The sequence below is a fragment of the Camelina sativa genome, chromosome 19 (genome assembly GCF_030686135.1).
Source record: "Camelina sativa cultivar CO46 ecotype springtype chromosome 19, ASM3068613v1".
NCBI classification, from domain to species: Eukaryota; Viridiplantae; Streptophyta; class Magnoliopsida; order Brassicales; family Brassicaceae; genus Camelina; species Camelina sativa.
Window position 1 is genome coordinate 7,675,421 of NC_141898.1, and position 21,290 is coordinate 7,696,710.

Below are 21,290 nucleotides of genomic sequence, written 5' to 3' on the forward strand. Positions count from 1 at the left end.
TTTTTTTGTTTTATTTGAATAACATAAAACTTTTAATGACTTTGTAAAACTCTTAATCCAATAACAATAGATTTATCAAGATTTTAGATTACTTTTTATAAATCCATAACTAATAACACCAAATTTTAAAAGAGTTTTAGAAAGTCTTAATTGAATAACAACATATTTTACATAAATTTTAAAGTTATTAAAATTCTCTTAAAATCCCAAATCAAAATACCTTCCTCTAATATTATTTAGAATTGTAGTAATTAATGAATAAGCTTATTTGCGGATCTAAGAGATGAATAAATATCTTGAGGAGTAATATTTAAATTATTTATTGGTCAATTATGTTGGCTTATTCGAAGAGGTCAATAAATTGACACTATAATTCACTTGAATAGATCACTTAATCACCGTCTATTCTCTCTTTGAAGGTCAGCTCTCTTTTACTCTCTATCTCTTGTGATAATATAATTTTGTAAATTTTAGCTAATAGTTGAAGTTAACAATTTGTTTTTGCAGTAACTCGTAATATTAATAAAAAGCAAAAAAGATGGCTCAAAAAGTGGAAGCACAAGGAGGGAAAGGAGGCAACCAATGGGACGATGGATCCGGACATGATGCCGTCACCAAGATTCAGGTCGGAGCAGGTGGACTCGGCATTCAATACGTTCAGTTCAACTATGTCAAGAACGGAAAAACTGAAGAAGCTCCTCTTCGCGGTATCAAAGGCCGTGTTATCCCAGCTGATCCGGTTTCTATACCTTTTCCTTCCCATTGTCATTTTTTTTTTTTTTTTTTAGGTTATTAACATTTTTGATCTTGCTCTCTACAGTTTGTGATCAACCATCCAGAGGAGTACTTGGTTTCTGTAGAAGGTTGGTATAACCCTGAAGGCCTTATTCAAGGGCTTAAGTTCAAATCCAACAAGAAAACTTCTGATGCCATTGGATACGATGATGGTACTCAATTCACTCTCCAAGTTCAAGACAAGAAGATCATTGGCTTTCATGGGTTTGCCGGAGATAATCTTCATTCTCTTGGGGCTTATTTTTCCCCGTTGACTACTTCAACCTCACTGACTTCTGCTAAGAAGCTCCCTGCCCTTGGTAGTGATGAAGGAACTGCATGGGACGATGGTGCTTACCATGGTGTTAAGAAGGTGTATATAGGTCAAGGCCAAGATGGTGTGTCAGCCGTTAAGTTTGAGTATGTCAATGGTTCTGAAGTGGTTGTTGGAGCTGAACGTGGAAAGATGACTCTACTCGGATTCGAAGAGGTACTAATAGATTGCATTTTTATATTGAAGTTCATGGACTAATAAACGGTCAGAGCGTTAAACCCATTAAAATGCTACCTACAGGCCAATCTATTTTAAACCCATTTACTTATATTCACTATCGTGGTAAAGTCAGATTGGTTTCTATCAGCCAATACTACATTTATATATATATATATATATATATATATATATATATATTTATTTTTTTGTCCTCCTTGTAGTTTGATATTGATCATCCAAGTGAATACATCACGGCGGTGGAGGGCACCTGCGATAAAATCTTTGGAAGTACCTCTGCGGTTATTACCATGCTTAGGTTCAAGACTAATAAGCGAACATCTAATCCCTTTGGGCTTGATGCTGGCGTACCATTCGTACTCAAAGAGGAAGGCCACAAGTTTGTTGGGTTCCATGGAAAAGCCACTGAGGTGCTTCATCAATTTGGAGGCCATGTCGTCCCCATCACCAACTGATCATGACACCTTTCTTTTGAATTCCATCTAATAAAATATCAGATCTCTTAATTCTGTCTTCAAAAAATGTCATTTGGAGTCTCTTAATGTCTCGGCGGTGACTTTTGAATAAGCTGTTCTACCTATGATATTTCTGTTTGAATTTGCGCAAGTGATGTGAATGTTATGTTGTTTTGTTTCGGTTGGTTTGTAATCCAATTCGTAAATCTAAAAATGGAAGGTTTTTTGCAAAAAAAAAAAAAAGAAAACAAAACAAAAACAAAAATGTAAGATTGGCAAACATCAAATAAAATTATGTAATATGTGAACTTAACATCAAATTATTAGATTGGCTAGGTTTTTGTTTTTTTGTTTTTCTTAAAATGCAAAACTTTTGTTTTTGATACATCTTTGTAAATAAAAAAAACTTAAAAATGCAACTTTTTGTTTTTTTTTCAGCTCAAAAACATCTTTGTAAATATTTAGTAAGTATCAATATTATATCAAGACCGGATAAATCAAAGCAATGTCTTGATATACTTTTCTTATCATCTTTGCTTCTTCTCTTCGCAGTTTTGTCTTTATATTCTAGTTTTTCATCGATATATAGTCTTAAGTCTTTTGAGAAGTTAATTAAATTACATAATGGGAGTTTGTTCAAAAAAAAAACATAATGGGATAGAATAATAAAATTACCACTTGCCCACTTGGGATGGTTTGTTTTTGTTTGTGAATTCATGTTTCGTAAAGAAATGGGGTTTACGTTTTTATTATTGCCTCTAGCCAGTGTTTATAAGAATACCTAAATCTTCATCATCTAGATCTTGACTAACACGCGTTGCCGCATTGGAAACACAGCTCACGTCAACGAGTTTTGGGTCGACGTACACGTCAACTTTAAGTTTTAAAGAAGTATAGTATTGAATTGGTATTGTTATCCATTATTCTAACCCCAATATGAATAAATACCGCTATTGATCACGAGCAGGAGACAACGAGATACTTAAGCACAAAACAATATTCTATACGAAACAATATTTAACTCCGATACGTTTGCAGTTAGATTCACTTTCCTTTTTATGTTACGATTTCAAACAGAACGACACCAAAAATGGAAGTCACAAAACTAACCATTGTGCTCGTTCAAACAGAACAGAAGGCTATCATTATTTATTAAGAAACGTGTACTTCTATCAAATCATGCATACTGAAATTCAACTCATTTGCTTCATATAAACAACACTTTAATATATTAATGAATCGTGAGTCATGAGATTATACGACTGTCTTCTACTAATTAATTACTGCCCTATTTTCCAGCACGTCAATAAATACCCATGCAATTCTTCGTAAATGGATCACCAAACTCTCTATATCTATCTCTTATCAGGTCAATTCTCATTTTCTCATCTGATAATACTTTTGTAGCAAAATTGGTTATAAACAATTTTTGTGTTCGTAATTACAGGTAATATATGAAGGACTAACCAAAAGAAAGCAAAAGATGGCTCAAAAGGTGGACGCACAAGGAGGTAAGGGAGGAGCTGTATGGGATGATGGTGTTTACGACGGTGTTAGAAAGGTGCATGTAGGGCAAAACCAAGATGGTGTGTCGTTTATCAACGTTGTGTACGAGAAGGAATCACAGGAGGTTGTTGGAGGTGAACATGGAAAGAAGTCACTACTTGGAATCGAAACGGTACGTATGTTAAAATGTTTACATATATGATATATCGATCCGTTATTGTCTTTATTTTGCATAAATTTGCATTGGGTGTTCTTCAAACCACTTGACACTTAATACTAGGGGTGTACGTTATGACGTGATAAAAGCTCGCGGACCAATCCATTTAAGCCGTGTTTAAATTTGGGTCGGATCAGATTCTAATGTTTATTTAGGGATATAGGTCTGGTCCGGTCTATATGTTTAGGACCAAATTGATCAGATGCATGCCATACCAAACCCGTCAAACCTATCCATTTTTTAAAATAAAATAGTTTAGTTAAAAGTATAGAATGATTTACAATACCACAAAGACCAATTAAAACCTAATATTCTTAAAAATGAGAACAAATCAGGACTAGACTAAATTACGCCTAATACAATATAGACTTATAAGTTCAATACAAGTACAATATCCCTACTCAAGAGAGGTATCTTTCTATTGTTGCAGTTTGAGGTGGATGCAGACGACTACATCGTAAAAGTGAAGGTGACCTACGACAAAATATTTGGCTATGAGTCTGACGTAATCACATCTATCACCTTCAATACATTCAAGGGAAAAACCTCACCACCTTATGGATTGGATACCGAGAACAAGTTTGTACTCGAGGAAAAAAAAGGTGGCAAGAAGTTTGTACTCAAGGGAAAAAATGGTGGCAAACTTGTTGGGTTCCATGGACGTGCTGGCGAAATCATATATGCTCTTGGAGCGTATTTCACAACAACCACAACTCCTTTGGTACCAGCCAAGAAACTACCGGCAGTTGGTGGCGACGGCGGAGCTGCATGGGATGATGGTGCTTACGATGGTGTTAAGAAAGTGTATGTAGGGCAAGACCAAGATGGTATATCAGCCGTAAAGTTTGTGTACAGCATGGGTGCTGAGGATATTGTAGGAGATGAACATGGAAATGATACTCTACTTGGATATGAAGAGGTAATGCTTGCTTGCTTTTTCTTTCACTGTGAAGTCTCTAACAAATCCCCTCTAAATGATGAGTTTTTTTTTACTTATTTATCTCAGACGTAATCAATTTAACCGTTTAAATGTTATTGAATCGTGAGAAATTGTATATTTCTATATATTAGTGTTGAATTATCTTTATTTTAATAATGATCACTATGACTTATTTAATTGTTTTATTTCGTTTTAATTAATTGCAGTTCCAACTTGACTATCCAAGTGAATACATCATCGCGGTTGAAGGCACATACGATAAAATCTTTGGTAGTGAAGCCGAAGTCATAAATATGCTTAGGTTCAAAACTAATAAGCGAACGTCTACACCCTTTGGAATTGAAGCTGGTACAGCCTTCGAGCTCAGAGAGGAAGGTTACAAGATCGTCGGGTTCCATGGAAAAGTCAATGATTTGCTTCATCAGTTTGGAGTCCATGTCCTTCCAATCACAAACTGATCATCACATTAAATCCCACCAAATTTGTCACTTGTGATATCTTGATTGGGTTTTCTACTTTTTCTTGTTATGTTTGTTTATGTTATAATAAGTGTTTTCAAGCATGGTCTCTTCTGTGAAGTTGTTATGTCCTTGATGTTATATGTGATTGACTTTAATAAAGGTGGTTTGATTCAATTTGTATGACTTGCACATAAGGACAAAAACCTATATACTCAGCAAAGGCATCAAATGATTTAGATGAAATGATTTAGTATTATTCTTATTATTATATTTTATTATATACACTATTGTATTTTTGACGCTGTCTACACTTAGATTTTAGAAAAATATGATCTTTTCTCAAATATATTCAACCGATCTCAACTATAAGAATTATTTTCATTGATCTTCATGAATGAATTATATATATTTGAAACAACTAAACTCATTATCAAATTGGAATTAGTAAAAAAATTTGTATCCGATCATTGCTCAGAAAATTATGTAGATTTTTGGTTAGATTTATGTACGTAATACTATCAGATCATTAATATCAACCACTCAAATTCAACTCATTTGCTTCATACTCACAACAATATATTTTTTTTTAAGACTCGTGGATCACGAGATGATATAATAAAATATATCAACTCCTACTCCTAGCTATGAAATAATACTGGCCCATACTCAATGAGATCAATAAATACACATGTATTTCTTCGTAATGATGTATCACTAACCCACTCCCTCTCTTTGTTCAAGTAAAATCTCACTCTCCTCTCTTTTTAATAGTTTTGTAGATTTTGGTTAAAAAAAACTAATCGTGTTCGTAATTACAGGTAATATTCCTAAAGATGGCTCAAAAAGTTGAAGTAAAAGGAGGAAAAGGAGGCAACCAATGGGATGATGGACCGGAACACGATGCTGTGACCAAGATTCAGGGCGCAGCAGGCGGGAACGGCATTCAATATGTTAAGTTCGACTATGTTAAGAGCGGAAAAACTGAAGAAGCCCCTCTTCGCGGTGTCAAGGGCCGTAGTATCGCAGCTGACCCGGTTCTTATACTTCTTCCTTGTCCATTGGTCTTCTTCTCTTATTAGTATATATATCGAAAGTTTCTTTTTGAATTATTGATATTTTGATCATGACATCTACAGTTTGTGATTAACCATCCAGAGGAGCATCTAGTTTCGGTAGAAGGTTGGTATAACCCTGAAGGTCTCATTCAAGGGCTTAAGTTCAAATCCAACAAGAAGACTTCTGATGTCATTGGATACGAAGATGGTACTCCATTTAGTCTCCAAGTTCAAGACAAGAAGATCATTGGCTTTCATGGGTTTGCCGGAGATTATGTCCACTCTCTAGGAGCTTACTTTGCTCCATTATTAACTTCCAATACTCCTTTGACCCCTCCTATTAAGCAAGAAGCAGGGGGAGGTATCGGAGGAGCCTCATGGGATGATGGTGTACACGATGGCGTTAGAAAGGTGCATGTAGGGCAAGGACAAGATGGTGTGTCGTCTATCAATATCGTGTACAAGAAGGGTTCTCAGGAGGTTGAAGGAGGTGAACATGGCAAGAAAACGCTTCTTGGATTCGAAACGGTATGTATCATATTTGCTTCCACTCGTCAATATATAGTTTTCTTAACTTTGCATTATTAATTCTTCAAACTACTTAACACTTAGTAGTACGAACGTTATGGTGGGCTAGCTAAAAGCTTGCGGACCAAGTGACCAACCTAGTTAAAATTTGGGTCTGATCAAGTTTTTAAGCTTTGGAAAATGAGAACCAATTAACGTCTCTACTAACAAGAGGTATCTTTGTATTGTTGTACGTAGTTTGAGGTTGATGAAGACGACTACATCGTAGCAGTGCAGGTGACCCACGACAAAGTATATGGCCAAGACTCTGACATCATCACATCTCTTACCTTCTATACATTCAAGGGTAAAACCTCTCCACCCTATGGGTTGGAAACCGAAAAGAAGTTTTTACTCAAGGACAAAAATGGTGGAAAACTTGTTGGGTTCCATGGACGTGCTGGTGAAGCTCTACATGCTCTTGGAGCATATTTTGCTACAACCACAACTCCTTCGACTCCTTTGACGCCTCCTCCCAAGAAACTATTGGCAATTGGTGGTGATAAAGGAACTGCATGGGACGATGGAGCTTACGATGGTGTTAAGAAAGTGTACGTAGGACAAGCCCAAGATGGTGTATCTGTCGTTAAGTTCGTGTACGACAAAGACGCTCAGGATATTGTCGGAGGTGAACATGGAAAGAGTACCTTACTTGGATTCGAGGAGGTACTAATTAGATTTTATTTTATATCAAAATATATTCTATATTTAACAATAAAAGAAAAACAATTAGCGATGATCATATTGGTTTATATTATTTGGGTTCTTTGGATTGCAGTTTGAGCTTGATTATCCAAGTGAATACATCACCGCAGTTGAAGGCACATACGATAAAATCTTTGGGAGTGAAGACGTAGTCATAACTATGCTTAAGTTCAAGACTAATAAGAAAACGTCTTCTCCCTTTGGACTTGAAGCTGGCACAGCCTTCGCACTCAAAGAGGAAGGCCACAAGATCGTCGGGTTCCATGGAAAAGCCAGCGAGTTGCTTCATCAGTTTGGAGTCCATGTTATGCCGATCACCAACTGATCACATGACATCTTTCTCTTTCGATTCCATTGAATTTGTTATGGTCTCTTGAATAAGTTGATATACCCATAATGGTTCTGTTTGTCTGTGTTTAAATGTTTTCACGCATTTTCTTGAATTTGTGATATTGGTCATGCCACAATTTGATATGTTATCGATTTTAATAAAGGTAGCTGATTAGCTGATTAGACACATACTACTAATTGCACATTAATTTCCATTGTGAACAACGGTCCATATAACAGTCCTCCAAGCCTCCAAGTTTGTTTAGCGTTATAACGTCTTACTAAATTTAAATTATGTATAATATATACGTGCAACCCCATATGATGATGATATCGGTATAATTAAGTTCAATCTTGTCTTCATATACTTTTCTTTTGACATACTACAGATCTATTGTTATTTAATTTCTTCGAATTATTAGATATCATGTAAAGACATAAAAAAAAAAAATAATAATAAAAAAAAGCCTGACATAGAAACTGTATGTTCCTGGAAAGAAAATCGCAGGAGTTGTTGGGTTTGCTAATTACAACCATTTAAATGATATAAGAAGCCCAAGCTGCATTGATGCTAACAGTGTTGAGTGGTACGTGTGGAATTTTGCTAAGTGTTGACGGTTCAAAGTGATTTTAGTTTTACGCTTTGTTATTATTAGACTTTCGCTTTTCTAATATGTTATCAAACCTCGAATATCATCTTTGATAGCATTTTGCAAAAAAACCGCACTATTATATAATGCAATGTCGTTGAACATTATTGATGTGTACGTTTGGTGTTAAATTTTGCTTTGACTTTCTTGGAAATTTTAGGTCATCTGGTCGGCATTGAATTGGTGCAATAACTATTAGACATGCATGAACTTTGCGTTACCAAAGTACCTGAGTTCTTCGACTAACAACCCAACCAACCAGAAAGACATAGTACAGTCTAAATCCGGTTTCTCATATGCGCATGTGACGTTGTTGTTATTAGGAGTCAAACCCATAAATAACAAGTTAAGCCTTATTTCATGTTCAATTATCACTAGATAACATATGTTTTAACTATTTATTGGTTATGCTTGTTTAATTTTTCAGCATTTTTTTAAGAATTGTTTACGATTCTTTCACTTTTCTTTTGTGTGTGAAATAAGTATAAGATATTTCGAAAGTTGGCATCATGGAATGAATCCAGTGGCATGGGATAGACTCCATCCAACTTATAGTGATTTGGCCTGTAGGTATACAAGCCGGCCCATGTAATATTAATCTAGGATTTTCCCATGTTTAATTGAGTTTACAATATTAATTTTGGGGTTTTCCATTTTCTAATCGAGTTTACCATATTATTCGGATCAGACGCGTAAGGAGACCTGATCCATAGACGTCCCACGAGATTAGTTATACTAGACGTGCTCAAAGTGTGATAATGTATTTTTTAAGCGTTAAAAAATTCTTGTCAACCCAATATAAATAAAGGCCACGAGACCCACGAGTCGCATTTTTTAATGTATATTTTAGGAAAAAAATGTCTACCTATATCAAGTATCAGAGAATGATTACACATGCCAAATATATTATTGTATAACCAACTACACGAACTATATGTATTACATAATACATGACCACATGCATGAATGACGTTATGCGGTCAGCACCATAAACATATAATCCAGTACACCGATTGACTGATTCCAGCGAAGACCGACGTTGACTTCGGCGTTGACCAACACTGAAAAAAAAATTAATTTTAAATTTATACTAAATCAATTATTGTTTTTCATGATTAAAAGACATATTCTATTCAATATCCAAATATTTTTTATATATCTCTAATATATTCATTCTTATAATTAGTTACTTTTTATTTTTCAAGCTCAAGTAAATAGTTAAATAAAAATCATTTATAATTATTTTCAAGATAGAAAAAATCATTTATAATTATTCATTTATAATTATTTTTAAGATATATATATATATATATCTGATAATCAGATTATTTAAATACTACAAAATCAATAAAATCAAATTCAACTACTTTCATTAGAAAACAATATGCAAAAGATTGAGTATATGACTCTTTACTCTAAATTTTGCATGGTAAATGTTATACAAAATTTTAGATACTCTTTACTTTAAAATTTACATACTCAAAATAACATATAAACAACAACAACAATATTTAAAATATTTACTTTTAATATATAAAAGATAAAGATACAAAAAATTCATTTTAGCAAAACAATATATTTGATTTAAGGGTATGTTTGCAAAAGGGTATAGAATAAGAGTATTTTTGCAAATGCCTTTATATTATATCTTGAAAATAATTATCAGTGATTTTTATTTAACTATTAGTTTAGCTTTAAAATTGAAAATTAACTAAGTATAAGAATGTTAATTTAATTTTTAGAATTTTTTTTAAGGTTTGGATTCTCTATTTTACATTTATGATATAGTTTTGAGGAGTTAGGATTTAGTATTTGGAGTTTAAAGCTTAGAATTTAGTTATTTTATATATAGAAAATGAGTTTTTTTGAAAATAGATAACATAAAAGGTAATTTTGAAAAATGACATAGAAAAAAAGGTATTTTTGAAAATCCTCCAAAAATGAATACATTAAAAATATATAAAAAAATATTTAGATATTAAAAATAATATTTTTTAATTAATAAAAACCATAAATGATTAAATATAGTAATTATTTAGTTTTTATTTTTAATTTTAGAATTTTTTTTTGGTCAACGCCGGAGTCAACACCGGTCTTCACCGGAATTAATCAATCAGTGTACCAGATTGTATATCTATGATGTTGAACACATAACGTCATATAATTCATACATATGATCATGTAATACATATACTTGATGTAGTTGAATATACAATAGTATATTTGGTATGTGTGACTATGTATTCACCTATAATTGATGTAGCTAGCCATCTTTTTTCCTATATTTTATACCTTGTTTCAATGTTTTGAAACCAGGACCAAACCAGCCGGTCAAACCAGTTTAACCATGAACCGGAAGGTGTCCCGGTTTGGGCTATGCTAAAAACCCAAGCATTTAAAAACCCACACATAACCGGAAAAACCCAGCTAAAACCGGCTAACCAGCGATTTGGGTTAATTCCAAGCACTAAAATTTTAACTTACACGTGTTTAAAGATAGTGATGCAGGTACCAACTAATATAGTAAAGCAATTATGTACTCTTTCCTCCATCTTTCGATGTGGGACAACATATATTTTTAAACTGAAGATTGTTTATTAGGTAAATGTCATGAAAACCCACTTTGAGTGTGAGTTCTGTCACAAAAACCCACTTTCCACTCATGGTATACTTTCCCAAGTTTTTTGCTTATGTGTCCACTTTCCTTTTACATTTTTGCTCTTACTAACAACTTACCTCTCTTTCTCTCCTTCTTTTCTCTCTTTTTCTCTTTTTTTTTTGTTAACACTTTAACAAAGTAAAATATATTTATTTGTTATCATAAAACAAATTTTCTATTTATTTATATAAAATATGTTATGATTATATATTTTCTACATTTTAAGATACATATTGCTATATTTTTTATGAATTTTTAGATTATACATTATCCATCAGTCGTTGAACATTTGTTCAATTATAAGTGGATAATCAATTGCAGTATTGTTAATAGATAGCTACTTGTGTTTATTCATACAAAATATACATACATAAATTTGGTTAGATCTTTATCCATAGCATATTATCCATAACACAACATAGACCAAATAAGTACAAAACCCTTTAATTCTAAATTTTAAATACTAGAACATAAACCCTTGAACCTAAAACCAAAACTATTCACTTTAAAAAAAAAACAAAGTTTAGTGGATAGAAAAACTGTGGATAGGTCTCCATGGATTTACAAAGCATATCTAGACATTAAGCTGAAGAATAGCAGTTGAATGGTGGCTATGGATGTGATCATGTGGATATTTTTTTGTGGATACCAATGTAGACAGACCAAAGAATCATCATACAACATCCACACAATTAAATCCATAGACACCATGAGCTCCTTGCTTCATATTTTGTGTTGGTCCAGAAACATATACACTCATAAGTGGTTAATAAACAAAATAAAAATTAACAACATTGATTTATTTAGAACATTGAATATCAATCATGTGGATTAGTAGTTATGGATACTTATCTTATAATATCTTGCTCATTCTTTACATGAGCAGAAATTTGTCCAAGATAAATTAGCCACATAGATTTCTTTTAGCTAAATGTTTTTGTACTATTTTTCAGCTAGAAGTAGGTATATTAGAACTTAGAAGTGTCACTAGAAGCATACTACACAATAAACATGGTCATTATTAATCTCAAAGCCTATCCACCAAATTCTGACCACGTGGACAAGCAATCCAGATGAAATTTATTGACAAGTTTGTTGCATGTTCAAACATCACTATAGTTTAGCCACTTAGATGTCTTTTAGCCAAATGTTTTTGTACTATTTTTAAGCTAGAATTAGAGATATTAGAACTTAGAAGTGTCACTAGAAGCATACTACACAACAAACATGGTCATTATTAATCTCTAAGCCTATCCACCAAACTCTGACCACGTGGACAAGCAATCCAGATGAAATTTATTGACAAGTTTGTTGCATGTTCAAACATCACCATAGTTTAGGGTTTAGACTTTAGATGGTATATAGATTCAATGTCTATGTTTTGAGTTCAAGTTGTATTGTCTAAGGTTCAAGGTGTAGGATTTAGGGGTTAAGGTTAAAAGTTTAGGTTTAGGTATGTGGATGATGTGTCTATATTTTTAATTCATGGTTTAGGATTTAGGGTTCAAGGTGTATGGTTTAGGGTTTAGGATTTAAGATTTAGGGTATAAGGTTTACGTTTTTGGGCTTATATGGATTTAGTGTCTATGTGGTGTTAGGATTTAATATTTAGGGTATAAACCCTAAACCCTAAACCCTAAACCCTATACCCTAAACCCTCAACCCTAAACCCTAAACCCTAAACCCTAAACCCTAAAAGAAATCCTTCTAGCTGAAAAATAGTACAAAAACATTTAGCTAAAAGAAATCTATGTGGCTAATTTATCTTGGACAAATTTCTGCTCATGTAAAGAATGAGCAAGATATTATAAGATAAGTATCCATAACTACTAATCCACATGATTGATATTCAATGTTCTAAATAAATCAATGTTGTTAATTTTTATTTTGTTTATTAACCACTTATGAGTGTATATGTTTCTGGACCAACACAAAATATGAAGCAAGGAGCTCATGGTGTCTATGGATTTAATTGTGTGGATGTTGTATGATGATTCTTTGGTCTGTCTACATTGGTATCCACAAAAAAATATCCACATGATCATATCCATAGCCACCATTCAACTGCTATTCTTCAGCTTAATGTCTAGATATGCTTTGTAAATCCATGGAGACCTATCCACAGTTTTTCTATCCACTAAACTTTGTTTTTTTTTTTTAAAGTGAATAGTTTTTGTTTTAGGTTCAAGGGTTTATGTTCTAGGATTTAAAATTTAGAATTAAAGGGTTTTGTACTTATTTGGTCTATGTTGTGTTATGGATAATATGTTATGGATAAAGATCTAACCAAATTTATGTATGTATATTTTGTATGAATAAACACAAGTAACTATCTATTAACAATACTGCAATTGATTATCCACTTATAATTGAACAAATGTTCAACGACTAATGGATACTGTATAATCTAAAAATTCATAAAAAATATAGCAATATGTATCTTAAAATGTAGAAAATATATAATCATAACATATTTTATATAAATAAATAGAAAATTTGTTTTATGATAACAAATAAATATATTTTACTTTGTTAAAGTGTTAACAACAAAAAAGAAAAGAAAAAGAGAAAAAAGAAGGAGAGAAAGAGAGGTAAGTTGTTAGTAAGGGCAAAAATGTAAAAGGAAAGTGGACACATAAGCAAAAAACTTGGGAAAGTATACCATGAATGGAAAGTGGGTTTTTGTGACAATATTTTAGGAGAAAGTGGGTGTGGGTGTCAATTACCCTTGTTTGTTCTTGTATTTCTATTGTGATTTTCTTTTCACCTTCCAATCTCACGTTTTTTTTTGTTTTCCTGTAAACACCAATCTTTATTTTCGTTTGGATTTTACATAATTATGTATAGAAATTTATAATTATGTTTTAAAATAAAACTTATGTCAAAAAAAATTAATAAAACCAAAATATACATATATAAGAATAATATGTATTGAAATTCAGTAAACTTTTGACCCGCGGTTGGATCGGATCGACCCAGTGACCCGATGACTCGGAAGGCTTTCCGGTTTCCTTCCCGGATCTGGTTTAAAAACATTGCCTTGTTTGTATATCGGGTTTTGTCCAAAAAAAAAAAAAAGTTTGTATATAGGGTTATCTGGAAGACTAATTAAGAAGATTCCCAACTGTATTTCCTAAAATCAATGATTTAAAGTAGTCGTTTAGGAGTGTTTTATCCAATTAGATGTGTTAATCTAAAAATTAAGACTATTATTTGATATACATTAGATTTAGAACACTTGAATTGTTCGTTAATTTCCTTGATTTCTTTTAAGAAAACATCGACCTACCATTTACTTACCGAATAACAACGTTTCAATCTCCGATTCTCCATACTCGAAAATCGAATCAGTAAAAAAAAGTTATACGTTAAAATATCATATTCGATCAAATACAGCATTAAGCTTCCGAAGTCCACCAAGTTAACGACTGTGCAAAATGAGGAAGCTTCAGAAAGTATTGAATTTAAAACTGAAACTCAAGTTGCTCAAATGATTGTATAAAATTAGAATATATATATAATAGTAGTAGATTACAATATACGATAAGAATCGATTGGAAATAATTTAACATGTGACAACGAACTTTATATTTTTATGTAGCCATGCAATGCACGATCAATTTATGAAATAATTAAGGAAATGATAGATCACTGAAATTCAATTCCATCGTGTCACCCTCTTCACAACTCATGTTCTCGCTCTCTCAATATTAGGAATATTTTTGATATGGTTTATTTCATATTTTGCTAATCATTTGTTACAAGAAGTACATGTACAATTTACAAAGAAGACCTTTTATCAAAGAAAAAAACAAGAAAGAAAGAAGTATATACACAAAAATAAATAAGTTATATAGAAAAAAATTATTATATAAAAAAAACATATCATGATATATTATTTAATAGAGAATTATATGTTATAAACCTATAAAAACATCGAAAATTGGGTTAAAAATGTATTATTATTGTCTACGACACACCCTTTGCAACTTTGATAGTTCCCTTTTTCTCAATCTATTACATTTTTGGCAAGTTGTCTTTTAGACAAACGAGCTTTGTTTGTTCAAGCTAATTATAATCAGTGTTTGAAAAAGCGTTTTAGGCGTCCGCCTTCGCCCCATCTAGGCGCTAGGCGTTATAGCACCTCCTAGACAACCGCTTTGACCGTTTAAAATTATAGTATCATCGTTTTAGTGTATTTTTCAAATTTTAATTCCACAAATTTAAAATTTATAAGGTTTATTTCTATAAACATATAATTATAAATGTTTAATAGGTTATTTAAAATAAATTAAAATAATATTTTATCTAAATTTGTTTTTGATTTAATATTTTATTATTTTTATACATATTTTTAGATAATTATGTATATAATATCATATATATAATAGTTTATAGTGTAAAATTACCTAAATTCCAATTAAGCGTTCTAGGCGCTAGACGTTAGATCACTGTCTAGTTAACACCTAGCGCTTTTTGAACACTGATTATAATATACCGAATTCGTCAATCTATTACATTTTTCAGAAAAGTTACAAGAAAACTACAGTATCACATATTTGGTGAGAATACGAGCGATAATTACAAACTTATGGACCAACATTATTAATTTTAAGTTTCAAAAAAAAAAATTATTATTTTATATTGGCCATGTGGTACGCAAATGTTATGATATCTTAAAAATAAAATAATAACTAAGCTCCATATATATATATATATATATATATATAGATCCAGCAGCCTCTCTTCTTCACACACCTAATCTCTTCATCACAGTCATAGTCTCTACAAACAGGTCTATCTATCTCTCTTTCATATACTATGTATGTTATTACCTATCTGTTTTCTGAAAATTCTATCAATCAATATTCAACTGATCTTTTCCTATCTCGATTGTTTCATATAATCAATTTGACTGTTGATCGCACAATACAATGATAGTTGACCTACAACAAGCCGAATCGGTATTGACCGACTTTAAAACACATAGTACGTGTTTATTAATTTCGGTTATACAATATCCATAACAGAAGCCAAGTACGATGTCTTGGGACGATGGATCGCACGCAAAAGTGAAGAAAGTGCAGCTTACGTTCGATGACATCATTTACTCAATCCAGGTCACGTACGATGGAACCACCGCTCTTCAATCCCAGCTTCGCGGCTCCGTTGGTCCCAAATCTGCCGAGGTTAGTCCCAAAAAAAAAAAAAGTCTTAATCATTAATTTATGTAAACATAAGATTAACGTTTAATTTCATATATATAAAATCACTCAGTTCATTTTGGATTCGGACGAGTACATAACGGCCCTTTCCGCTTACGGCAAAACGATTGGTACGCAAGAGGTTATAACGGCGTTGACTTTCACGACAAACAAGAGAACTCTTGGACCTTATGGTAACAAATCCGGTTTCCAGATTTCTGCTCCGGAGGCAACCGGTAAACAGATCGCTGGTTTCCTTGGCACCAGTGGCAATGTTCTCAACTCCATCGATGTTCACTATGCTCCCGTACCAACCATTCCACCCCCTGTGAAGAAGCTGGAAGCAAAGGGTGGTGAGACTGGAGCTGTATGGGACGATGGTCATCACGACGATGTTAAAAAGGTTTACGTAGGACAAGGCCAAGATGGTGTAGCAGCTGTCAAGTTTGAATACATTAATGGTTCTGTGATCGTCATTGGAATTGAACATGGGAAAAGCACAATGCTTGGATTCGAAGAGGTACACAAAACATATTTATATTGGTTTTTTGCCTTTTCAACAAGTTTCAGTATTCATGATACATTTTCGTCTGTGCAGTTTGAGCTTCAAACAGGTGAATACATAACATCCATGGAAGGAACCTACGACAAAATCTTCGGGGCTGATAGTGCTTTCGTGACAATGCTTATCTTCAAGACTACCAAAAACAAAACATATGGACCGTTTGGGCTTGAAGGTAGCACACATTTTGAATTCAAGCAGGTAGGTTTCAAGATTTCTGGGTTCCATGGACGGGCTGGTGACGCTATCAATGCTATTGGAGTCTATTTAGCTCCATTAGGCATCATCCCTTTGACTCCTGCAACACCATCCAAAAAGCTAGAAGCATTTGGTAGTGAGGGAGGAACTCTATGGGATGATGGTGTTTTCGACGGTGTGAGAAAAGTGTCTGTAGGACAAGCTCAAGATGGTATAGGAGTTGTCCAGTTTGTGTATGAGAAAGGATCTGAAGTTGTAGTAGGAAAAGAACGTGGAAAAACCACATTGCTTGGATTTGAAGAGGTACACTTAATCAGTTTCTGTTTTTTTTTATCTTTTAACCGTATAGGTTTTGTTGTTTTTTCATCTTAACAAGTTTCAATTTTGTTACGTTTTGTGTTCCTTTAAGTGCAGTTGGAGCTTGACTATCCAAGTGAATACATTACGGCAGTTGAAGGCACCTACGATGTAATCTTTGGGAGTGAAAGTCCAGTTATAACTATGCTTAGGTTCAAGACTAATAAGCAAACCTCTATTCCCTTTGGACTTGAAGCTGGCACACCCTTTGTACTCAAAGAGGAAGGCCACAAGATCGTTGGCTTCCATGGAAGAGCCGGTGATCTGCTTCACCAATTTGGCGCCCATGTCCTGCCAATCACCAACTAATCATCATGGAAATCTTAAATATCTTTTGATGATGGTTAATTTATAAACTTTGAATAAGCTGATTCTACTTTACTTGTTTCTTGTTGGTTTACTACTTCAGATGTTTCAAGCTAAGTCTTGTCTTTGTGTTGTTTGTTCTGCCTTTGATGGATTTTTGTGATCCAATTAAATAAAAGAAGTTTGTTCGAAGTATTACCCTAGTTCCCTGAATTTTATATATGTAGCACTTTATAGAAACGAAAGGGTTTTAACACTACAATGAAGAAAGCTCTTTTATTTAGATTAGAATCGAAGCAACACTAACATTAAACCCAAAATACAACATCAGACAACACAAACTCCATAAACTCACAACATGACCTTATTAGTACTCCCGGGATATTAGATTGGTTCCACATCAGTTAGCTATGGGTGCAACATTGACTCCAAGGTTGTAAAGATAGTCACCAGTTTGTCCGTAGAACCCAACGATCTTGTGGTCTTTCTTCTCCAGCACGAATTCAGTTCCTCCCTCGAGTCCGTACGGGAAAGATGTTCTCTTGTTTGTCTTGAACTTAAGCGAGATGATGACCGGCGCTTCTACACCATAGATCTTGTCATAGTATCCCGACACAGCTGTGATATATTCATCTGGTCCTAGCAAAAACTGCACATTGTGCAACCAAATTCAAAATTCAAGACTTTAGCTAGGTTTTAAAATATATTTTTAAAGAAAGACAAGATTTGAAGATGAAATCAAAAAATGAAAAGAACCTCCTCTGCCCCAAGCAATGACTTCTTCCCGTGATCACTTCCAAGGAAAAGCTTTGATGTCTTTTGATAGTCAGCCTTGAAATAAGTCACACAAGAGTCACCTTGTCCAACATATATCTTCTCGACACCGTCGTGAACACCATCATCCCAAGCAACTCCACCATTTCCGCCTTGTGCTGGAACAGTATTGGAAGATGGAGTCAATGGTGTGGACGAAGGAACAATATAAACTCCTAAAGAATGGATCAGATTGCTCGAACTTCCATGGAATCCAACGATCTTGCCGCCTCCTAGCTCAGCTTCTTCTCCAGAGGTTAGTCCAAACGGCTGAGAAGTTTTGCCCTTGAACGTCTTGAATACAAGAGCTGTGATGATCTCTGTTGGTGACCCGAAAAGTTTCTCGTAGTAAACTTTCACAGATGTGATGTAGTCTTCCGGATCAATCTCAAACTGCAAACCCCATCAACATAGTTTGAAAAAAAAACAGAACAATTTTGTGCAATATCAAGAACACAAAGCATTATGTACCTCCTCTGTTCCAAGTAGTGTCTTCTTCCCATGTTCAAGTGATACAATCTTACCATCTTTCTCGTAATCAAACTTGACATAAACCACACCAGAGTCACCTTGTCCGACATAAACTTTCTTTACATTGTCGTAAGCACCACCATCGTCCCATACATCTCCTCCACGGCCACCTAGAGCTTCCAATTTGGTTGGAGCACCTGATACCGCCGGAGTCACCGGAGTGGTTGATGGAATTATATAAGCTCCTAAGGAATGGATCAAATGGCTTGAACTTCCATGGAATCCAACGATTTTGCCACCTCCTAGCTCAGCTTCTTGTCCAGAGACTAATCCAAAAGGCTGAGAAATTTTGCCTTTGAATGTCTTAAAGATTAGAGCCGTGACGATCTCTACCGGTGATCCAAAGAGCTTCTCGTAGTAAAATTTCACTTATGTGATGTAATCTTCTGGATCAAGCACAAACTAGCAAAGGAAACACAAATATATGCTCAGTTAGTGATCACAAAGATACTCTCTAATAACAACAAGAAAGAAAAAGAAATGTTTTCTACCTCCTCTGTTCCAAGTAGTGTCACCTTCCCATGTTCGCGTGATACGATTTTGCCGTCTTTCTCGTAATCAAACTTGACGTAAACCACACCAGAATCACCTTGACCAACGTACACTTTCTTGACGTTTTCGTAAGCACCACCATCGTCCCATTCTTCTCCTCCACGACCACGACCACCTTGCGCTTCCAATTTTGTCGCCATTTTTTTCTTCTTAACCTATAGTTTTCGGAACCATTTAAGACACTGTAAACGTAATACCATAGCAGAAGAGCCATGAACATATGCTAATCCAAGCACGTTCATGATGATGAAACTAATCTAAGTGGATCAGGACTATAAACTTTAGCTTCCACTAGAACCATCTCTTTAAACAATATTATCATGTTCTCATAAATTCATATTTTATATTTTCCTAACTAGTAAAAATAGTGAAAAAAAAAAAATGGAGTAAAAATGAAGAGAGAAATATAACCTTTGGATGTGAGAAATGGAGATGAAGATATTAATGTTTGGGATTTTGTTGTATATATAAACACTCTTGAATATGAACATTAATTTTATTTGCTTTTTTATATATTCATTAATTCACCATTGTTAACTACTTTCCTTTTTTCGGAAAAGCTTCATAGTTTAACCAACTCGTGCTTCACGAGGGATGAATGTTTTGATTAGTTAGAAATGTTCACCAAACAACACTGAACAGTGAACATATGGTATTTTGCATGACAAAAATATAACTGTTTTTTTTTTCTTTGATAAAAAAGAATCTTTTTTTTTTTTACCTAAATATAAGTCATGGCTCCGTAATAGAGATTGATATAGACTATATAGTTCGTGGCATTTGAGTTACAAAAGCACCTCATGACATGAAAATGGCTCATGGCTCATGGCTCATGGCTCCGTTCATCACATGGTAGTAAACCTCACATGATTCATCTATATGCCTCAAATCCCCCAATAACCCACGAAACTATTACAACTCGTTGTTCACATATCAAAATGTGCGCTCCTAATATTTAACTTTTAGAGTTAAATGATTGATTGGGGAGGGGACTTTTAAAGGACGTCAAAAATGTTTAATTTTTTTTTCTGTTTTAATTTTAAAGTCTAAATTTAACCAATCAAGTTAAATCGATTTTATAATCTGAAAGATACTTACATCATATTTTTCGGAATTTTTTGTTCTTTTTGGTAAGTCACCGAAGTCTTCACATCCAAGCATTAGGAAAGCCAATTTGCCTCCAAATCATGTCAACAAATAAAAAAAAAAGACGTCTAGGATTTTATATGGGTATATATATATATATATATATATATATATCTCAAGTTTCAACGTTGGTTAGTATATATGTTTGCAATGAGTTGAGCGTAGCGTTGTGTCTAATATTGCGTGGTAATCATACTTTTGTTTTCGAAATAATGTGCCAACAAAATTCGATTTCCAACAAGATTTACCGGACAAAATCATAAGAACAATATTTCTTTAGGCTTATTTCTGTTCTTACATACTTTTTTTATCAATCGTGTGTATTGAACGGCGGAAGCTAAAAATGTAAAAGGTTAAAACTATTGTAATACTCGTTTTTTACTATACTGAACGGTGGAAGCTATGATGACTTCGACATATGTCCCCACTTGGATTAGTTTTATTTTATTTTATTTTTCTTTTGACTTCAAACACTCTGTTATATTAAGCTTAAAGGATTACAAGCTTAGGAAAACTAAACATACCTATAAACTTACACATGAGGATAAATAACTTAGACATGTTGTACTCAAAGACAACAACCAAACTTTAAAACTAGACGTAAAACCAAAAAGCACTACAAGCTAAATAAAAAGGATCCAAAATTTTGAAGATAGCTAGTTCCCACACAAGGTAAGGCCACTCGGAATATTGGTGGATAGCAGTCCATTGCCAAATGAAATGACCATGGACTGATAGTGACCAGATCGCTGATCGCATAACGACACATTGCCCCACTTGGATTAATTGGC

General features: G+C 33.6%; 4 protein-coding genes and 1 pseudogene across 7 annotated transcripts; 4 read left to right on the forward strand and 1 right to left on the reverse strand.

Moving 5' to 3' along the window:
- The first annotated feature begins 303 nt into the window (after positions 1–303).
- LOC104765483 (PYK10-binding protein 1-like) lies at positions 304–1,919 on the forward strand. The gene is made up of 4 exons (XM_010489204.3): positions 304–419; positions 508–739; positions 821–1,264; positions 1,489–1,919. Exons 2-4 carry the CDS (start codon positions 539–541, stop codon positions 1,738–1,740), a joined length of 897 nt encoding a protein of 298 aa, XP_010487506.2. The 5' UTR covers positions 304–419; positions 508–538; the 3' UTR covers positions 1,741–1,919.
- Positions 1,920–2,973: 1,054 nt separating this feature from the next.
- On the forward strand, positions 2,974–5,038 carry LOC104767552 (jacalin-related lectin 32). The gene is made up of 4 exons (XM_019240836.2): positions 2,974–3,109; positions 3,188–3,418; positions 3,894–4,382; positions 4,610–5,038. Exons 2-4 carry the CDS (start codon positions 3,224–3,226, stop codon positions 4,859–4,861), a joined length of 936 nt encoding a protein of 311 aa, XP_019096381.2. The 5' UTR covers positions 2,974–3,109; positions 3,188–3,223; the 3' UTR covers positions 4,862–5,038.
- A 450-nt stretch (positions 5,039–5,488) lies between these two features.
- On the forward strand, positions 5,489–7,710 carry LOC104745973 (jacalin-related lectin 33). The gene is made up of 5 exons (XM_019240645.2): positions 5,489–5,604; positions 5,683–5,898; positions 6,001–6,447; positions 6,685–7,152; positions 7,265–7,710. The coding sequence occupies exons 2-5, from the start codon at positions 5,698–5,700 to the stop codon at positions 7,514–7,516; spliced, it is 1,368 nt and encodes a 455-aa protein (XP_019096190.2). The 5' UTR covers positions 5,489–5,604; positions 5,683–5,697; the 3' UTR covers positions 7,517–7,710.
- Positions 7,711–15,524: 7,814 nt separating this feature from the next.
- Positions 15,525–17,652, forward strand: LOC104765485 (jacalin-related lectin 34). 3 transcript variants are annotated; one of them, XM_010489206.2, is made up of 5 exons: positions 15,525–15,625; positions 15,861–16,019; positions 16,108–16,554; positions 16,633–17,097; positions 17,209–17,652. In XM_010489206.2, the coding sequence occupies exons 2-5, from the start codon at positions 15,873–15,875 to the stop codon at positions 17,458–17,460; spliced, it is 1,311 nt and encodes a 436-aa protein (XP_010487508.2). In that variant the 5' UTR covers positions 15,525–15,625; positions 15,861–15,872; the 3' UTR covers positions 17,461–17,652. The 3 variants fall into 3 exon arrangements, with proteins under 3 accessions (XP_010487508.2, XP_087358648.1, XP_087358647.1); XM_087502522.1 differs by having other exon boundaries at positions 15,570–15,625; positions 15,772–16,019; XM_087502521.1 differs by having other exon boundaries at positions 15,595–15,624; positions 15,767–16,019.
- Positions 17,653–17,719: 67 nt separating this feature from the next.
- Positions 17,720–19,629, reverse strand: LOC104765486 (jacalin-related lectin 35-like; annotated as a pseudogene). The gene is made up of 4 exons (XR_015591346.1): positions 19,293–19,629; positions 18,742–19,203; positions 18,214–18,663; positions 17,720–18,106 (listed from the first exon to the last, which is right to left on the reverse strand). The product of XR_015591346.1 is annotated as a jacalin-related lectin 35-like (transcript).
- Positions 19,630–21,290: the final 1,661 nt, after the last annotated feature.

Bases quoted from the DNA above. Each gene is read 5' to 3' on its own strand.
- LOC104765483 (XM_010489204.3), top strand. From the start codon at position 539: ATGGCTCAAAAAGTGGAAGCACAAGGAGGGAAAGGAGGCAACCAATGG. The intron at 740-820 runs GTTTCTATACCT...TGCTCTCTACAG, and splicing joins GTGTTATCCCAGCTGATCCG to TTTGTGATCAACCATCCAGA. The intron at 1,265-1,488 runs GTACTAATAGAT...TCCTCCTTGTAG, and splicing joins CTCTACTCGGATTCGAAGAG to TTTGATATTGATCATCCAAG.
- LOC104767552 (XM_019240836.2), top strand. From the start codon at position 3,224: ATGGCTCAAAAGGTGGACGCACAAGGAGGTAAGGGAGGAGCTGTATGG. The intron at 3,419-3,893 runs GTACGTATGTTA...CTATTGTTGCAG, and splicing joins CACTACTTGGAATCGAAACG to TTTGAGGTGGATGCAGACGA. The intron at 4,383-4,609 runs GTAATGCTTGCT...AATTAATTGCAG, and splicing joins CTCTACTTGGATATGAAGAG to TTCCAACTTGACTATCCAAG.
- LOC104745973 (XM_019240645.2), top strand. From the start codon at position 5,698: ATGGCTCAAAAAGTTGAAGTAAAAGGAGGAAAAGGAGGCAACCAATGG. The intron at 5,899-6,000 runs GTTCTTATACTT...TGACATCTACAG, and splicing joins GTAGTATCGCAGCTGACCCG to TTTGTGATTAACCATCCAGA. The intron at 6,448-6,684 runs GTATGTATCATA...TGTTGTACGTAG, and splicing joins CGCTTCTTGGATTCGAAACG to TTTGAGGTTGATGAAGACGA.
- LOC104765485 (XM_010489206.2), top strand. From the start codon at position 15,873: ATGTCTTGGGACGATGGATCGCACGCAAAAGTGAAGAAAGTGCAGCTT. The intron at 16,555-16,632 runs GTACACAAAACA...TCGTCTGTGCAG, and splicing joins CAATGCTTGGATTCGAAGAG to TTTGAGCTTCAAACAGGTGA. The intron at 17,098-17,208 runs GTACACTTAATC...CTTTAAGTGCAG, and splicing joins CATTGCTTGGATTTGAAGAG to TTGGAGCTTGACTATCCAAG.